General features: G+C 52.8%; 1 protein-coding gene across 3 annotated transcripts in view; it reads left to right on the forward strand.

The window, feature by feature from the left end:
* EPHB2 (EPH receptor B2) overlaps positions 1-20148 on the forward strand; it is a 194859-nt gene that overhangs the window by 147795 nt on the left and 26916 nt on the right. For all 3 annotated transcript variants that reach the window (XM_047792387.1, XM_047792388.1, XM_047792389.1), the window contains exon 6: positions 15017-15141. In XM_047792387.1, coding sequence (XP_047648343.1) covers positions 15017-15141 — 125 coding nt within the window. The remainder of the gene's footprint in view (positions 1-15016; positions 15142-20148) is intronic.

Here is a 20148-nt window from a genome sequence, read left to right on the forward strand (position 1 = left end):
TCCCAGCTGCGTCTGCAACCTACACCACAGCTCACGGCAACACTGGATCCTTAACTGAGCGAGGCCAGGGATTGAACCTGCAACCTCATGGTTCGTAGTCGGATTTGTTAACCACTGAGCCATGACAGGAACTCCCGGAATCAGCATTTTTAATAAGTGGCTTACCATCACACAGGTTTTGGAAAGCCAGGTCTAAATAAGCCCTCAAAGCCCCGAGGCTTTCCGGGTCATATCCACCCTCCCCCTCCTCTTTGTTCTAGGCTCCTTGATAATCCCCACTCTCCTAGATGCCCAGAGCCCACACACCTTCACCACACGACCGCTTTTTGCCAAATGAAAAAACAGAGGCCCAAAAGAGGCGTCATTTATGCTAAGTCCCGCTTCTAAGTGGCCTCAAGTCAGGTGTAAATTCAGGACCGCACGACACCAAGTCTACACTGGAGAAGCCATGGTTCCTGCCATTAAGGATTTATGTGCTGGTTGGGAAGGTGAGACATGGACAGAGTTTACATACAAGATGGCATGAGTGAGGGCCCTAGGAGGGGTTGGTGAGTCAGGGAGATCCAGGCAGAGGAGATCATTTCCTCCGGGGAGATGGGAAAAGGCATGTCACAGAAGGCTTCCTGGAAGAGGAGGCATGTGAGCTTGGCTGTGAAGAATGGAGCGGTTTCTAACAAGCAAGGATAGAATCTTGAAGGGAGGAAGGTATCCCAGGAGAGGGAAGTGCAGGAGGCTGGCTGGAGGGAGGGTCCTTTTTATTCCTCCTGGGCACCAGGCTCCGCTACCACAGAGTCTTTGCCTATGCTGTTCCTGCTGCTTGGAATGCTTTTCCCCTTTAGCCCATCCCTTGGACCTTAGCCCATCTTCATTGACCTTCCTGATCTGGTCCCATGCCCCCAGCACCATGGCCCTCAAATTCCCGTGGCTGAGACTTTAGCCTCATATCTTTGATCATTTCAGTCCTGTCTCCCACTCGGCAGTACACGATGTCCCCTTTCCCTCACTGAGGTTTTCCTGGCACCTCGCCGGGGCACACTGCAGCTCAGTGAGCATTTGCTGAAGGATCCAGAGAAGCGTGGAGTGAGGTGGGGTGTGGAGGAGCAGGATGAGGTTGGACAACAAGGCCAGGAACTTGATTTCCAGACACATGCATTCAGTGCTCGGTTTTCATCAGACCCTAAAATTCAATATATAAATATCTAGCTCACTGCCTTAAAAGGAAAAAGTATTTCTTTGGGGCAAGTGACTGGGCCTTGCTCGCAATCCCTTGGCATTCGCCGGGGCCAGAGCCGTCTTCTGAATTCATAAAGCCGTCATGCCGCCTTCGAACCACACTCTACCATTCCAGAAGGACTTTCCGCCCCGTGTGCATGAGTACTCTCAGGGCCCCCAGGCCAGGAGGCCAGGCTGGGCTGTGTATCCTCGCTTGAAGGATGAGGAAATGGGAGCGGTCAAGCCGGTGCCAGGCCTCCCTCAGCTGGGAAGGGACAGACGCAAGATTCAGTCCGCTGTGCAGCGGCCGTGGTCCCCGACCTCAGAGGATCAGAGCCTCTCTGAGGTGGTGGCACATGAGCCGAGATCCGAGGGACAAGGCAGAGGCAGCTGTGCAGACCTTGGCGCGCCTGCAGCATTTCAGCAAAGCGGGACTCATCCTTCGGGTCGCCCTGGTCCTGGAGGCGGAGAGAAGGGTCTGGGCTTTGGAATGGGGCAACAACAACAAAAAAACTTGGCTTTGAATCAAGCCAAGCCCCTCACCCCAGACATGTCGCTCAGTTGCATCTTCCTCGTGGGCACTGCCACTTCCCCCTTGTGGAACTACTGTGGGCTTCAAGTTCATGCTCTCAAGGCATTTCGTGGGCTGCCTGGGATGGCAGGCTCTCAAAACGCAGAGCTCCTTCTCGAGCCGCCGTGATCATCATTAACAGTTCTCATTTGGCAAGTGTGCAGGTGCCAGACACCATTCCAAGAATGATGAATCTTCCCAACGCTGTGAGGTGGGTCCTATTATCCCCCTGTCTTACAGGGAAGGAAAGCGAGGGCTTTAAGGGTTAAGCGACATGCCCACAGCCACTAGGCAGCCCTTGACAGAGCCCAAATAATTACATCATGCATACTCAGGCCCAGTGTCGGCCAGAGCCAGGCCTTCCGCAGAGGCGGGGCAGGCTCCGCGCCTGGACCAGTCCACACCACAGCCTGGCTAAGCACATGCAGCCTTTGGGGCCACCCACACTGAATGGTAGATTGACCCGTTAGGAAGATCCCCCGACGTCGTATCCTTGTGCGTGGTATGCAGGAGAAAAAGGCATCCGTGCTGAACTTGACACACCTGCCCTCATCCAACATGCTCCTTTCCAAGCTGTGGGATCGGGCTGTCTAGGGAACCTTACTTCCCTGAGCCTCAGTGTCCTCACCTTCCAAATGGGCATATGTCCATCATCCGAGCTGTGCAAGGTGGTTGCCAGGTGAGTGATAAGGAGGACAACGCAGCCAGCACATGGCCGCTGGGTGTAAAATGAAATGAGAAGGTGTGTCATTTACTGACTGCCCCTATAACAAAATACCACGAACTTAGCGACCAAGAAGGACACACAGTTCTTATCGGATAAGCCCATGGGTCAGAAGTCTAGCCTGGATCTCATCAGGTTAAAATCAAGGTGTCTGCAGGTCTGCATTCCTTGTGGCTCTAATGAACGGTCCGTTTCCACGATCATACGGCTGTTAGCAGAATTCAACTCCATGTGTTTGTAGGCGTGAGGGCTCCGCTTTCTTGCTGACTGTCAGCCAGGAGGTCCCCTGGGGCCAGGGGCCTCTCCCCAGTCCTTACCCGAGGCCTCCTGCATCTCAGAAGCGGCAGCAGGGCGTCCTCCTTACACTCCCGCTCTCTGGTCTGACTCTCATCTGGGAAAGAGTCTTCTCTTTTAAGGACTCAAGTGATTAGACTGAGTCTACCTGGATAATCCAGGATAATCTCCCATCTCAAGGGCCATAACCTTAATCGCATCTGCCAAGTTTCTTTTGCCTCCTAAGATAACATATTCAGCCATGTGGGGGATTAGGTCGTGGACCTCTTTGGGGGTGATTCTAAGACTCATGGAAGCTAACCTAAGTCAAATTAAAGCACCTCAGGGTTCATGCCATGCAAACACCTCCTGTATAGACAGGAACACTGAGGCCCAGAGAGGTTCCTAAGTGGCTGCCCAAGATGATACAGCAGGTCCCCCGCAGAGCTGGTCTCCAACACCCTGGCCAGGTGTCACAGCCTCTGTCCATGACACCACTCCACATGGCTCTCTCACAGAAAAACTTACAACTTCGCAAAGCCTTTTCTGCCAGCTGTGTTCTCCTCTGATCCTTTCGCCCTCCTGTGGAGCGGGCACACAGTGGCTGGTCTCTAGAACTGGCATGAGCGTGTACTCACCTACTTCTCTCCCTGGGGGTGGAGAGGATCAGAAAGAGATGGGCCAAGAGAGCCCCCATGGAGGCTCATGCCTGGAGAAAGGAAGAGAGAGGGAGAGGGCACTTCCCTCCCCAGGCCGAGCCCTCTGCCCGCATCGTCCTCTTTGATCCTCCCAAGCATTCGGCAGAGGAGGCACTGCCTGCCTAGACGCTCAGCTAAGATTGGGTTTCACTGCCTGTAATGGGAAGAAAAAAATCACAGATAGCTGCTGCCGCTGTAATGCTGTTTAGCAGTCAACCACAAAAGCAATGGCGTAAAGCACAAAGCACTTATCTAGTGCATGAGTCTTCTGGTTGGATGGGTCGAGGCGGGGAGCATTCGTGTGTTTGCACTTCAGCTAGTCCGGGTCACTTGGCAGCTCTTTGGGTCTTGTCAGGGCTCTGTTGCATGTTTGGGGTTGACTGCTGTCAGCTGGTCAGAAATGGCCCTGATGAGGACGACGGGGGCGACACCTCTGCTCCACGTGTCTTGGCCTCCAGCAGGTCGGCCTGGGCGTGTTCTCTTGGCAGTCACAGGGCACCTAGACAGCCAACAGATACATGGAAGGGCTTTTTCAAGCCTCTGCTTATATCATGTTTGCTTATATTCCATTGGCCAGAGCAAGTCACTGGCCAAGCCCAGAGCCAGAGTCAGAGGGAGACTATACAAGTTATAGGGCAAAGGGTGTAGATACAGAGAGGCAGTTAATACAGCCAGTCTACTGCAGTGGCATAGACAAAATTGAGGTTTATTTTTCTTATGTGTAAAGGGTGTCAGAAAATAGAAGTTATTAGAACTTAACAGAAAACAGAAGTTAATAGAACTCTGTGGAATCATTAGGGATCTAGGTTCTGCAGCACACAGCTTCTTGTCCTTCTAGGCCAAAATGGCTGCAAGAGCTCCAGCTATCGCATCCATGTCTCAGGCAACAAGATGGAAGAGGAAAGCGACAAGGGTAGGGCCCACTCCCTTTTAAGGACACTTCCTAGAAGTCCCACGTTTTAGCTTATATCTCGTTGGCACATTAAACACGTTGTCACGTGGCCACTTCTGGTTGCCAGAGAGTTTGGGAAAATGTAGTCTTTTATTTGTGTACCATGTGCCCAGCTAAGATCCAGGATTTTGTTCATTTGGAAAGAAAGAATGGATATGTGGTAAGCAGTGGTTATTGTCTGCCACAATCCATTTTACGGTTGTGGAATGTGGGCTGAGAGAGAGGCTTAAGTCTCCTAAGGTCGCATAGTCACCTGAGCATAAGAGAGCTGGGATCTGAACCCTGGATGCTGCTTCTCCTCCCCTCTTCCACCATCACCACCACCATTCACGAGCCTCTGCTGAGCCCTCAGCTACTCACAGTGCAGTTTGAGAGTTTGAGTGGCCCAGACAGCTACACGTGGCTGATGTCCCCTGATCCCTTACTCTAGGCCAAGTCCTGTGCTAAACACTTTATATGCAGGCCTTCATTTAACCTTCCCAGCATCCCCATCACCATCCCCGGCTGCCTAAGCCGCCTGATTCAAGGCCCATGCTCTTACTACCTTGCTAGTCCAGATGCTGGGATGGGACTGGGTCCCACTGGGCAGCCCCAGATGAGATTAGGATGGTTCTGCAGCCCAGTAGCAGGCGGAGCCATTGGGTGTTTCTGCAGCACAGGGCCCAGGGCCTGGCTTCAGCCTGCACAATTCCACTGATGGATAGGGCCAGACATTCAGGGAGAGAAAAAACCAGCCTGGGCTTTCATGTCAGGCAGGCCTGAGTCCTAATCCCAGCCCTGACGCTTATGAGCTGAAGCACCCTGGGAAAGAGGCTTGATCTGATGCTCACTTTCCTCATCTGTAAAGTGGAGGTGATTAACCCCTAGTCCATCTGATTGGGGCACCTGGGAGGCACAGCTAAACCTACACTGACTCAAGGCAAGAGTGGAGGAGTAGATAAACAGCCAGCTGCCACCCCCAGTTCTTCTCAGGTTCAGAAAAAATTAATAGTTTATCTCCTGCTTTTTTTTTCTTCCCCTCCAAAATATGTCCCTCAGATTGCTAGTGCCAAAACATAGAAACTACTATGTGAAAAAAGGGTTTTGAAGCCGACTGAGACTGAGACTGCCAGGTTAAACCAAGTTAGCTGGGTCTCTCCCCTGCAGGACTTCTCAGAGCCTTGAATAAAGGAGCATGAGGCCTAGAACTCTGTTTCTCAAATTTTTTCTTGGCCACAGAACACCTAGTTTCTATGAGGAAAACTGCCACCCTAGCCCCATTTCTCAGCTTTTCCTTTTTCCTGCCTCACACCAATCTCTAAGACCTTTGGTCCGATCAGAAAGAAACAAAGACCCATTTTCTGAAAGAGTTTTATTTGTGAAAATTCTGCTGTGAGAGTTATCATTGGGTCACCCAGAATCCCAGCCAAATCATCAGGAGTGAACTGCACTGCTGCAGGTTCTAGAGACAAACACTCAAAACAGCTATCCTGTCTTTAGCTGGAGATTTTGAGTCCGATCACGGGTACAGTGTTCCTGCTACAGACCCTGGAGCATGCAAGCACAATAGTAAACAATTGTCATGATATTGCAGGCTGGCTAGTCAGCAAGAGGCCCCATGTCATGGCAGCTGGTCAAGTCACAGATGGGCACAGGGTCTGGGGAAGAGTGAATTGAAAGTAACTATCAGAGTTCCTGGTGTGGCTCAGCAGGTTAAGAACCCAACCAGTAGCCATGAGGATTCAGGTTGGATCCCTGGCCTCTCTCAGTGGGTCATACATCTAGCGTTGCCACGAGCTGCAGCGGAGGTCGCAGATGCTATGGCTTGGATCCCACATTGCTGTGGCGTTGCATAGGCTGGCGCTGCAGCTCCGATTCGACCCCTAGCCTGGGAACGTCTGTGTGTGGCAGGTGTGGCCCTAAAAAGAAGAAAAAAAGAAAGAAACTATCATACAGGATATGCTGCCTTCTCCTGCCTACTGCCTGAGGCCAGGTTCCTTAAAGAGCTAAAAGGGCGCCTCCTCTGAGCCACACACTGTTCCAGGCACTAGGGACATACTGCATAAGAGACACAGATCCCTGCCTGCAGATAAGACAGTGTGAACCGTATTAAAGAAAAGAAAGAGAGTGTGGGATGGAGAGTGACTGGAGCAGGGATTGGTGGTCAGGGAGGGCCTCCCTGAGGAGGTGATGGTTTAGCTGAGACCTGAATGAAGAGGAGGTGCCGGCCATGGAAGATCTGGGGCAAGAAGATGCCAGGCAGAAACGCCATGGGCCAAGGTCCCAAGAAAGCAATGACCGTGGTCTGACTGGAAACAGAGAGGCAGTGAGAGGCAGTGTGGGTGGCGCTTGAGAGCCGGGAGGCAAGTGGAGGGAGGTGGCTGGCGGGCCTTGCAGGCCACGAGGAGCACCCATGTTTTATTCCTGATGCAGTGGGAAGACGCCAAGGGCCACCAGCAGGAGTGAAGGTGTCAGGGAGGCAGTGGGGTCTCAGATTCCTGGTGCTGGTGCCCCCTCCCGACTCCCTCTGAGCGCACGGGGTCTTCTGGTGACAGAGTTAAAGGCTGAGCATGGGCATCCATCCTTAGAGCTCAGGGCTTTGGGAAGCTGAGACACGAACCCACACACTCTTGCAGTAGCCAGGCTCACAGGTCACCTGACTTCCTGCCCTAGTCCTGGAGGACCCAGGAGGCCACCTTGTTCTATGCCCTGAGGGGAACAGGGTTCCCCGGAGGGAAGGCTCCTTCTCCAGGTCTCAGCTGATGGAGAGACTGGAAGCTCCCCCAGGGCTCGCTGGGGGCATCCGGGCCCCTGGCCACCTGCTCTGGTCAAGCAGGCCTGGCCAGCCTCCCCTTTCCCCTCTTGGCCACAAGCCTCCTTTGTGCTGGCTCCCTGGGGCTCCATCTCCTTGCAGGGGTCACGGGGCACCACTGACCCCATCCTCCTGCCGGTGTGCCCGGCTGGTAATTGAAAATACCAGAATTCCCTAAAGACCAACTTGCAGGGAAACCCGACACCTCAGGGTGGGCGGCAGGGCGGCGGGAGGGCTGGGAGCACATCCAGCTGTTCCCTTTTCTCCGCCGTTAATCCTCCTGGATTCCAGGAGAAAGGCCAGCCCTGCTTGGCCCTCACTGGCCCGCCTTGATCATCTTCCCAGCAAATGCCTCCTCCTTGCCACGCCCAGGGTTACGGGGCTTATGGGATCAGAGCCGGGGTGAGCTGCCGGTAACCCAAGCCTGCCAGCTAAGCCCACCAAGCCCAGACTCCCATGGCCGTGGGAGACCTGCCTCCACTGACAGCTGAGCGTCCAGAGCCTGGTGGGCGGTGGGTGAGTCAGCCAGAGCCGGCCAGAGTTAGCTTTGCAGCAGCAGGATGGAAGCCGGACCAGGCTGTCCTCAGAGGCCCTCTGAGGCCCACTGGTTTCCAGACCTTTCTGGTCAGCCTGATTAGCCACAGCCAGTGGAGGGCAAAAGATCTGTTGGATCTGGGTGGGCCTGGGTTCAGATTCCAGCTCCACTGCCTGGTAACTTTGGGCAAGTCACCTCATGCCTCAGTGCCTCCATTTCCTCAGCTGTAAAATGGGTGTAATAATAAAACCAACCTCATAGGGTTGCTATGAATGTTGAATGAGTTAATTGACGTAAAGCCTCTGGAGAAGGGCCTGGCAAAGCGTGAACAAGGGAGTGTCTAGTGTTAGCTGGGGGGGCTTCCTTTTTGTTATTGTTTTTTGTTGTTGTTTTAAAGGCATCATGGGGCATCCAGGGGTTGTCCAGGTGACAAGCTTGTGTTTCAGTTGAGGAGCGGGTTGCCACCTTCACTTCAGTCCTTCTGTGACTCCCCAGTGCCTCCAGGACAAATCAAATCCTGGGTCTGGAGGTCTGCCCCCACCTGCCTGGGCGGCCCCATCCCTGTGCCTCTCCTGAAACTAACTACTTGTACCACTGAGTGAAGACTTTCTGAGCCTTTGGGCCCCAGAGGAATAGTCTAGCCTGAGCAGAAGCCAGGCTGTGAGAAGCAGCAAGGTGGGTGGAAAATATACTAGACCAGGACTCAGCCGATCCAGACTCTAGTCCTGGCCCCACCACTGCCTGCTGTGTGCCCTTGGGCAGGCGACTTCCCTTCTCTGGCCCTGAATCCACTCATCTTCAAAATGTGGTCCACAGGCCAGCAGCATCAGCCTCACCTGGGAACTGGTTAGAACTGCAAATTCTCAGGCCCTGCCCCAAACCAGCTGAATCAGAATCTCTGGGGGTGAGCGAGGTGCCCAGCAATGTGGGTTTTAACAGCATCTCCCGGTTATCTCCTTATGCCCCCTCAAGTGGGAAAGTGGTAGATACATTCTACCGCTTTCTCCTTTGCTGGGAGGTGCGATTGCAGAGAGAGATGTGGAGGGAGCCGCTTCACCCCTGCTCGGGACTGGATCACCTTGGCCAAGTCCCAAAATGGGGGCTTGGATCCGAGCTCCATGCTAAGTCCAAGTCTCAGGGCTTCTCCGGTGCCTCGCATGGTGCCCAGCCTGGAGCAGGCATTCACTGGATTGAAACAGATATGCCTTCCCCTATTAGACTGCCTGTGCCCCACCCCCCACCCCACCAGGGAAGGCAGAGACCCTGCGAGGTTTTTCTCTTAAGCCCCAGCGCCCAGCATCCTGTGTGTATCATAGTGACTCTGAATTGACATTTTCTCAGCTTTCTTGAGATCTTATACAGCCTATGCAGGTTTAAGGATTACAGTGTGATGTTTTGATACATGTGTATATTGCAGAAAAATTGCCACAGTAAAGCTAAACAACTTCATCCCCTCACATAATTACCTTTGTGTGTTCATGAGTGTGTGTTGATAATATTTAAGATCTGTTCTCTTAACTTCCAAATGTATAATACGGTACTGTTAATTATACTCACCATGCTGTACATTAGGTCTCTAGATTTATTCATCTTATAGCTGAGAGTTCATACCCTTTGACTGGCATCTCATATCCCCCCAACCCCTAGCCCCAAGCCCCACTCTCTGGAAATATTCTTTTTTTTTTTTTTTTTTTGCTTTTTAGGGCTGCACCCGAGACATACGGAAGTTCCCAGGCTAGGGGTCGAATCAACTGCAGCTGCAGGCCTACACCGCCACAGCCACAGCAATGTGGGATCCAAGCTGCACCTGCAACCTACACCACAGCTCAGGGCAATGCTGGATCCTTGACCCAGTGAGCAAGGCCAAGGATCAAACCCGCATCCTCATGGATACTAGTCAGGTTCGTTTCCAGTGTGCTATAATGGGAACTCCTCTTGAAATATTCTGGAGTTCCTGTCACCGCTCAGTGGTTAAGGAATCCGACTAGGAACCATGAGGTTGTGAGTTCGATCCCTGGCCTCACTCAGTGGGTTAAGGATCCGGCGTTGCCGTGAGTTGTGGTATAGGTTGCAGACGAGGCTCAGATCTGGTGTTGCTGTGGCTCTGGTGTAGGCCAGCAGCAACAGGTCCGATTGGACCCCTAGCCTGGGAACCTCCATGTGTCGCAGGTCTGACCCTAGAAAAGATGAAAGAGAGAGAGAAAGAAAGAAAAAGAAGGAAGGAAGGAAGGAAGGAAGGAAGGAAGGAAGGAAGGAAGGAAGGAAGGAAGGAAGGAAGGAAAGAAAGAAAGAAAGAAAGAAAGAAAGAAAGAAAGAAAGAAAGAAAGAAAGAAAGAAAGAAAGAAAGGAAGAAAGGAAGGAAGAAAGAAAGGAAGAAAGAAAGGAAGAAAGAAAGGAAGAAAGAAAGGAAGAAAGAAAGGAAGAAAAGAAAAAGATTCTGAATTATATATTCCTCCCAATGGTGCCAAGCATCACACTTAAACCCTAACACGCATTTCTTCTTTCATCCTCATGGCATCTTTTCCAGGTGAGCTTCTCCATTGGACAGGTGTAGCAACTGAAGCTCAGAAAGGCTGGAGTTCCTGTCGTGGCGCAGTGGTTAACGAATCCGACTAGGAACGATGAGGTTGCGGGTTCGGTCCCTGCCCTTGCTCAGTGGGTTAACGATCCGGCGTTGCTGTGACCTGTGGTGTAGGTTGCAGACGCAGCTTGGATCCTGCGTTGCTGTGGCTCTGGCGTAGGCCGGGGGGCTACACCTCTGATTCGACCCCTAGCCTGGGAACCTCCATATGCCGCGGGAGCGGCCCAAAGAGATAGCAAAAAGACAAAAAAAAAAAAAAGAAAAAGAAAGGCTAAGAAAACTTGCTCAAGGTCACAATATTAGAGAGTGGAGGGGTGGGAGTTGCATGGAGGTCTGTCTGATTCTACCTCTGGCCTCCCAAACAGTGACCTAACTGCCCTTCCAGGGGCTGGATTGGAATCTCCTCAGCTGAGCCTTCTACAGTTCTAAGCAAGAAGCATTAGGTAAAATGCATTTCATGGTGGCTTCCTGAGCACCCCCCTCACCCACCCCTGGGGGCTCAGTGCACGTCTGATGCTCCTCAGACAGGCAGTGGCAGCATGCCCCCACCACATGCAAGCCCCTCCCACCTTGGCGAAAGATCCCAGCATTCCACAGAGCCCAGGAGATGACCTCATTCGGCCCCTCCCACCAGAATTATCCTCAGACCCTTGGAGGCAGGGGGTAACCCTCCCCGCATCTCCAGTGGCTGCGTTGAAAGCATCCCCATTGATTTCTCAGGGCACATGTGTGCAGGTATGGGCACACACACACCCAGAGTGGTGACTGCTCTGTGGGTTGTCTGAGAGGGGCTGAGAAGCTTGGGGTAGAGGGGGTAGGGGTTGTTTCCTGGGCCAGCAGGAAGGGTAAGCCCCCAGCCAGGATCCCTCAGATTGGCCAAGATCTGTGAAACTCCAGAAGGAACTAATTTTGTTGTTTTCAGTGGGGAGCTGACTATGACAGGCTGGAGAGAGGGACGATGGCTCGGGGGCGGGGGGCCCTGTCCATCCGGGAACACAGAGCACTCAGCTCCACACAAAGGCTCAAAGGGAGGGATGGTCTGGGGCTGGAGACAGGGTTAAGGAGTGAAGGGAGAGGGCCAGCACCGAGCAGAGCTGGGGCAGGATAACAAAGCTCTGGGCACAGCTCAGCTCCTCACTAGCTGTGTGACACTGGGACGTCACCATGCCTCTCTGAGCCCCCGTTTCCCCTTCTGCGATTGTAGTTACTGATGCCCGTCCAACATTGTTGTTGAGAGAATCAAACAAGATGATGCAGGTCAGCTGCTCAATGCATGGTGGCAAGTGCCCTGTGACACCTGTGAACACACAGCAGTGACCACGTGCCAGGCACCACACTGAGCAACTGAAGTGTTTTCACTCGTTTGTCCTCACGACAGCCCCCCAAGCATGTTACAGGTAGGCTCACTTTACAGATGAGGAAACCCAGACACCAAGAGCTCTGACCAGCCCTCCAGCCGGGTCTAGCAATTCCCTCGTTAATTCCTAGTGCGTATTTACTTAGAACCAGGCGGACCACGGTAACCAGGGCTGCGCAGGTGCAGAGCCACCAGGTTCAAGTCTTCGCCCTCCACTGCGGTGCTGCAGGACTCATGAGCAGATCACTGAACAAGCTCCTAGCGTCAGTTTCTCCATCTATAAACTGGGGGTGTCCATAGCCCCCAGCTCCTAGGGCGGTTGTGAGGAGTCTGTTACCTCTGTGTTAATGGGCGTTGAGGGGCTGGAACAGTGCTTGGCACAGAATAAGAGCTCAGTAAGTGTTAGGTTAGCAACTTTATCGTTGTTATTATTTTACATGCACAGCCCTGAAGGCCCTTCAACTGACTTCATGGAGCGTGAGAATATGTTGCCTTGTCCTGCTGCTTATGTAGCTTCAAGCAAGTCACTTTACTATGATTCTCAGTTTCCCCATCTGCAAAATGGGCTGAAGGAGGTCTGCTTCCCAGGTCATTATGTGGATTAAATAGGTTAATGTATGCTGAGGGCAGAGCCCCGCATTAGTAGGTGCTCAATAAGCCGTGGGTGGTGGGGCCCCTGCTTTGGCCTGGATATCCTGGGAGGGAACAAGGAAGACAGAGTCTCCTCGTTTGACTGAAGAGGACACTGCAGGGAGCAGGGTCCTTGATCTTTCCAGGAGGCCCGCAGCCCCTGGCGGGGCGGGGCGGGGCGGGGTGGGGTGGGGGGAGCCAAGCTGAGGGACAGGCAGCCCTCCCCAGGGTTGGGGGGGGCAGAAAGAACAGAGGCACTTCAGGGACACCCTGACCAGGGTCCACATCCTTCTTTATGGTGGTGCCACCCAATCTGGGGTCAATTTTCCACCACTCCGTGTGCTAGAGGGAAGCCTGGACCTGCTCAAGCCCACGCCGGCCCCTGAGCTGATCCAACTCCAGGACGAGGGCTAACTGCAAAGGACGGGCAAAGAGCGTTCATCTGCAAGACCTCAGGGATCCCCCAGCTGGACTGTGACGCAGGGAAAGAAGTCAAGTTCAGAGAGGGGTGCCGCTTATCCAAGGTCACCCAGCCAGCTCGCAGCAGGCCGGCAAGCAGAGTCTGGGTCTGGGTGCTCCCCCTACCCTGGGGACAAAGGGACATGGACAGAGCAGGAAGCAGAAGAGGTATCACAAGCTCTAATCCTCCAGGAGCCCCTACAGGTCCCTGGCCCATGCTCATGCGCCGTCAGAGCCCCCTGCAAAGCAGGATTTGGGTGGGAAGAGAAGGCCCAGCCTCAGCCTTCTTTCACCATCACCGTGATGGACAGGACAGGGCATCTGCTTTTCGCAGACCTGCCCAGGAGCCAGAGAGGCTGCAGGAGGTGCTCCCTTGTCCCTGTTGAGTCCTCAGCCCCTACTTGGACCATGAAAACCTCAGGCCCAGAGAGACAAGAGACCAGGTCAGGACGCGTGGACGCATCTGCTCTGGAGAGCCGCAGATCTGGGTTCAAACCCCAGCTCCTCCGCTGACGGGCTGTGTGATCTCAGGAAGCCCCATGCCTCTGCGAGCTTCAGGGTCTTCATCTGTTGGCGGAGCCAAGACTGCCCCCCCACGGACACTCAGCTCAGGACACACACCTGTGAAGGGCCCAGGGCCGTGGCCAACACATAGTAAGGCTTTGTGTAGGTTTATTCCATTTGAGAAGAAGGCAGAAAACAGGTTGGGGGCGTTCTGTAAAGGACAGAACCACGGAAACGGCTGCCAGCTCCAACTGCGATCCTGGGCAACTTGCAACCCTCTCTGGACCTCAGTTTCCACATCTGTAAAAGGAAGGAATGGAACTAAATTCTAAGGGTCCTTCTAGTACTAAACACAGCCTCCCCCAACTTCTGTCTGCTTCATCTAATCACCCTCCATGAGGGCACTAGCGATGCTGCAGGGAGGGACGAGTAAAGTTCCCATAACACACAATTAGCCATTTTCACACGTACAATTCAGTGGCATTTAGTACATTCACACTGTTGGGCAATGACCGCCTCTCTCTGGTGCCAGAATATTTTCATCACCCCCCCGCCAAAAAAACCCAGACCCAACATTCCCCCATTTCCCTCTACCCCCTAACCCCCGGCAGCCACCAATCTACTTAGGGTGTCTCTCAACTTACCCGTTTTGAATATTTTGTATAAATGGGACCATACAATTTGCATCTGTCTTTCACTTGGTCTGTATTTGAGGTTTAGCCTCATTGTAGCGTATGTCAGTACTTCATTCTTTTTTATGCCTATATAATATTCTATTTTATGTGTATATCACAATTGTTTATCCATTCATCTGTTGATAGACTTTTGGGTTGTTCCCACCTTTTGGCTGCTGTGAATAGTACTGCTATAAATATTCACGTACACAATTTGCTTCAGTACCTGTTTTCAGTTTTTTTGGGGACTATGAATAGGACTTGAGTGGCTGGATCATATGCTAATTCTATGTTTAACTTTTTAAGGAACTGCCAAACTGTTTTCCTTAGTAGCTATGGGTTGGTGTTTTGTTTGTTTGTTTGTTTATTTGTTTGATGGCCAGACCCACGGCATATGTAAGTTCCTGAGCCAGGGATTGAATCCAAGCCACAGCTGCAACTTATGCCAGATACTTTAACCCACTGCACCAGGCCAGGGATCAAACCTGTGCCTCTGCAGTGACCTGAGCTGCTGCAGTTGGATTCTCAACCCACTATGCCTAGTGGGAACTCCTATGGGTTTATTTTTATGTTATTTACTTTTGGCCATTAGCTTTACTCACTGCTCTCTCCTTGCACATACAAGGCACTTTGCTGATTTGTTGAAGGAATGAATAAATTCCCCAACTTCTCTGCTCCCCTGTCCCAGAGCCTGTCCCCATGTCTAGGATCTGTGTGTCCCTGGTCCAACAGACTGTAAGCTCCACGTGAGAATGAATGACATTTCATCCATCTCACTCGGGGCCAGACCAGAGAAGGGGCTTTGTGCATCTGTCTTGACAGGATGTGGCTGAGCTTCCCCGGCGATGGCTGGAGGCGCGGGTGTCCCTAATCTGAAGGTGCCCCATGAGAGCACCACCTGTGACCCTCCAAGCGTCCCTGTGCAGCCTGTCGCTCCCCAGGCTGGCTCTGCGGCCTAGACCAGATGCCTTTCCCTCTCTGGTCCCACGGCTCCCTGTCTGGGCACCTCCCGAGCTGTGTCCTGCCCAGCCCCTGACCTCTGACCTCTCTTCCAGCTCCATCTGCTGTGTCCATCATGCACCAGGTGAGCCGCACCGTGGACAGCATCACCCTGTCCTGGTCCCAGCCCGACCAGCCCAACGGTGTCATCCTGGATTACGAGCTGCAGTACTACGAGAAGGTACCTGTGCTCCCCGGCACTCTCCCCTCGGCGTCCACCTCCCTCAGGGCCCCCCTCCGAGGCAGGGTTCTGGGGTTGTACCATCCCGCAAGATGGGACATGCTGGAGAAGCATAAAGAGCACTGGCCTCGGCTCCACGCCTCCCTGGCTGTGAGACCTCAGGCAGGTGCATTGACCTCTCTGAGCCTTGCTTTTCTGCTTTAGGGGATCAGGCACAATCTCTGTCAATTGCAGTGGTCACAGCCCTTTCCCCACCTAAGACCCCTTTCATCTTGACTTCACCGGGCCTGAGGTTCTGGAAAAACTGGCTTTCCAAAAAGCTGCGTTTCTTAAGAACGAGATGTTTACCCGTTCTGGAGCAGACATGAGAAACTGCCCCAGAGCGCTTCTGCACAGAGGGAGGGGGCGCATCCTCCCCACAGTGCCCTGATTCCAGCTGAGAGTTTTCTCACTTGCCTGAGTGCCTTTGCAGGGGGAGAGAGGGACTGCTCTTTGAGCTTTTAAATCAGACCTTCATTACTCCCTTCAGGGACCCAGGGTTGGAAGCCACTGGTGTAGTAGAAGGAGCACTAGATGAGGAATGAAAAGCCGCAGGTTCAAATCCCAGCTCCATCCATAACCAGCCATGTGACCTTGGGCAGGTGTCTTTCACTGAGCTCGGCTTTCTTCCTTGTCAGTTACAAAGAACACTACCTCTCTCCCATGGGGGCTGTGCAGGTCAAGGACAAAAGGCAGGTGAAGTGCCCAGTATTGCCTGACCCTCAACAGAGATGATCAGCCTTTCCCTTCCTCCTTCTTCTGCCCTGCCTGCTTCTCTGCGGGCGACGGCTACAGGATGCAAGGCCAGGTGAACTCAGCTCATCTGAATGAGGGCCCTGCCCAGGACAGAGGTGGCAGGGGATAGAGCAGCAGCACATCAGAGGCCCAGGAAACTCTTTTGACCCATGACTTTTTCTACCTGCTTCCTGCAGCACCAAGTAGCCCCCCCAGAGACTGCAAGGGTCCCTGGAAAGGGTGTCACTGGACTCCCATTCAGACTAAGGTGTAAATGACTATAGGAAGTGCATTAGTTGAAGCCCACTGGGAAACAGAAAAGACTTGAAAGGCTCTTCCTAACTACTGAGAGGAAGAGGTGGAGGCAGCTGTAGGCAGCCCCGCTGAAGCCCCCACCCCTGCTCCTGGGGCCCAGCCCGGCCCTTCAATTTTATTAACTGCTGCATCAGCCAAACTCTGGTGAGTCTCAGAGATTCGTCAGATGCCTGTCCATCCGCACGCAGCTGGTGTGTGATTGTTTCCTTCCTCGTCCTCTCCTCTAAACGGTGCACTCCCCGAGGCCAGGGGCCACAGCTGTCCCGCTCACCACCTTCTCCTAGAACCCTGGGCCTGGCACCAAGGAGACACTTGGTAAATATTGGCTGAAGGAATAAGTGAGTGGCCTTGGTAGAGCGTGGAGATCTTGCCTTATCTCTGCTGTGTCCCCCGCCTGGCACACAGTAGGTGCTCAAGGTGTGGTTGGATGACCTGACTCGGGGATGATGTGAGGGAGCAGCTTGACCCTGGAGAGCCTGGGAGGAGCTGGGTACCAGCTACCCCCAGGCCCAGGAAGCTCCAGGCCTTGCAGAAGCCAACATTCCCACTTCCTCTGGTGGTGACAGCTTAGCAGCTCAGAATTTAAAAAAAAAAAAAAACTAATTAAGAAGCTTTATGATTAAATGAAACTGAAAGTGTTTGTCCCCGAAGACGGGAGCGGAAATGAGAAATCCCGGCGCGGATCCTGCCTACGACCCATTTCCTAGTGAGATGGGAGGGGCTGGGGAGGCCGATGGAGGTGTGAACCGGGAGACAGCCCTGCCCTACTTTCCGCTGCTGCCAGGGCATCCCCAGGCCCCTGCCAGAGGTGGCCCGACCAGCAGGCCCTGCAGCAGCTGCAGTCACCACCTGCTCACATCTCCTGAACGCTCACCATGTGCTGAGCACGTCACCGCCGTTATCTCATCCATCCTCACCACAGTGCTGCCCATCCTGTTGGACAGGAGGGGAAATTGAGGCACAGAGAAGTTGTATAACTTGTGCAGGAGCACCCAGCTGCTAAGTGGCTGAGCAAGGATCTGGAGCTGTGCTCTCACTCGTCACCTGGCCCTCCTTCTGCCCAGTTTTCTCCCAGGGATGTTCTGGGGTGACTGTTAAGAGGTGGACAGGACCAGGCTCTGATGGAGAATTTAAGGCACAAATAGGGGGAGACCTGAGGTACAGCTGTGATAAGACACGGCCTTACACCTGTCTGTCCCTCCTCCCTTTCTGCCTGGGTGCAGAAAGAGGCAGCTTGGTTCTGCCAGTGGGGAGGTGGACATTGGTTCATTTGAGATTCACTGTCACCAGCTTTGGGCTGGGCCCTGAGATGGGTGCTGGGAACACTCAGAGCAACCACATGCCTGGAGGCCTCAGAGACTTCACAGTGCAAGGGAAATGATGGGTTCAGACACAAATGGCCATTAGACAAGATGTGATACGAGCCACAGAAGGACAAGCAAAGGTTTCATGGGGGAACCTAGGAGATGCCCATAATCCTGGCATGAATGAGAGGAAATCTTCATTTAGGTGACATTTGAGCCAAGCCTCAAAAGATGCTAGGAGTTCACCAGACAGACAAGTGATGAGAGCAGGGTCATTCCAGGTGGCAAGAACAACACGTGCAAAGGCCCTGGGGCAGGATGTGCCAACTGCATTCAGGGAACAAAGAGAGCAGGTGTGGCAAGAGCAACACAAACAAGGGAGAGATCGGTAGGAGAGGAGTTTGGAGAGGGAGGTGGAGTTTGGTTGTGGTGGACTTTCTCAGCCTTTGGAGTCTGGATTCAATTTGACAGAATATGATAGGAAGCCATTGGAAGGTTCTGGAATGATGTGATCAGACTCAGATTACTTAAAGATTCCTTAACTTGCTATGGGGAGAAAAGACTGCAAGGGGGGTCCCAGGGACACTGGTAGAGCCAACACAGGGCTCCCATGGGACACCAAGTGAGAAATTATGCTGGCAGCAGAGATGGTGAGAAGCTGACAAATTCGGACAATATTTTGGAGCTCAGGGGACCAGGGAAGTGGGAAGGGTGACTCCCTGTAGACAGTGGTGCCTTTTCCTGGGGGCAGATGTGGGTTTGTGATGTGCAGGTGTAGGTGCTGTGCTTGCCAGGCTAGGGAGGTATAGCCAAGCACAGACAGGAGAGCGTGCAGAGGAAGCAGAGAAGTGAAGGACAGAGTCCAAGAGAATGTCCAGGATTTGAGGAGAGAAAGAAGGAGTTGATGAAAGTGTCAGAGGAGACGCCACTGGAGGGTAGGAGGAGAACCAGGAGTGGTTTCTGTCCCTGACATCTCAGGCAAGGCTGTGACATCCCATCCACCACCCCTCCCTTCTGGAGCCAGCCCGCCTTTGCTGAGGAACAGCCAGGCTGCTGATGGTGAGGTTTCTTTCTGCCAAGTCTACAGCCGGCTCTTATCTAACACTCCGGAATCCTCCTGGTTCCTGCAATTGACTTCTTTAACGAATGCTCCAGATCCTCCCAGGTAGGGAAGTGAGGAATGGAGCCCTGCAGTCCCATGTGGGCCCCACCCCCTCCATCCTCCCCACTTCTCCTTTCCTTCTTTAAAAAGGGCTCTTTTGGAGCAGGCTCTCTGTTTGGCCTTTCCCCAGCTCCACTGGGACTTCCCAGCCTGCCCGGAGCCCGGAGCTGACAACCACTTTGCTGGAAGGCTTCTGGATGCTGCTGACAAATGGTGTTAGCCAGACCAGGCCTGGCCGTTCCCATTGGTTCTGGCATCCCAGGGGAGGTGGCCTCCTTTGGCAGCTACCCCAAAGCACACAGGTTCACGCTCCCTTTGGCTCCCCAAAGCTCAAGAAGAGTCATTTGTGAGGCGGATGGGCCCTTGTAGGCCACATCGATTTTATGTGTTTATTCAGCAGAAACTTGTACTTGGCAGAAGTGAAGGGGAAGGATATTCCAGACAGAGGGAGCAAAGGTTGGGGGAGGAGAGGGTGAACTATGAAAGTCCAAGCTGTATTCAGGTGCTTGCCCAGTGTACAGGGAGGTTTGTTCACTCATTCATTCACGACTGCATTCATTCATTAATTCATTCAATGAACGTTGAAGGCTTATTCTCTCACAACGACCGTTGTAGGCAACATTTACTGAGTCTTTATGTGTGCTCAGGACTATGCTAAAAGCTTTGCCCTTTTTTCCCATCAAATTCTATAATCACCCTGAATGGTATATAGTAGAGTTATCCCACTTTAGACATGAGAACACCAAGGCTGAGAGGGCTTAAGAAGTGCACCCAGTGCCTCATTGGTCTGTTGCATAAGGACTCTAAGCATTAGTAGTGGATTTCATACTAAATTTCTTTCTGTAATCTGGAGTTCCCATCATGGCTCAGTGGAAACAAATCCGACTAGTATCCACGAGGACGCACTGGCCTCACTCAGTGGGTTAAGGATCCAGCGTTGCTGTGAGCTTTGGTGTAGGTCACAGATGCAGCTTGGATCTGGCATGGCTGCAACTGTGGTGTAAGCCAATGGCTACAGCTCCAATTTGACCCCTAGCCTGGGGATCTCCATTTGCCGCGGGTGCAGCCCCAAAAAGATGAAAAAAAAAATTTTTTTTAATTTCTTCCTGTAATCAATTGGTGCATAATCCTTATTCAGATAACAAAACTTCAACAGGGAGAGAGGGAAGGGAACTGATGGCTGGAAAGCACCTCCCACGTGCCAGGCACTACCTGATCAAATTGCATCTTCACAGAAACTCTAAGAGGCTGGCACTTATTGTTCCACTTTCCGGAATAGAAAATAAGGGGCTCAAGGTCACAGTGCCAATAAGTGGAAGAACTGGCATTGGAAATGACTTCCAATCCCCTGCTCAGTCCCTGTGCCTGGCTTTAGAGAAGGGATCCACCCAGGCTAGTTCTTCAATTTCCCAAGGCACCTATGCCACCAGCAATTTCCTATTTCCCTGATAT

This window comes from Phacochoerus africanus, chromosome 8, assembly GCF_016906955.1.
Source record: "Phacochoerus africanus isolate WHEZ1 chromosome 8, ROS_Pafr_v1, whole genome shotgun sequence".
In the NCBI taxonomy this organism is placed as follows: Eukaryota; Metazoa; Chordata; class Mammalia; order Artiodactyla; family Suidae; genus Phacochoerus; species Phacochoerus africanus.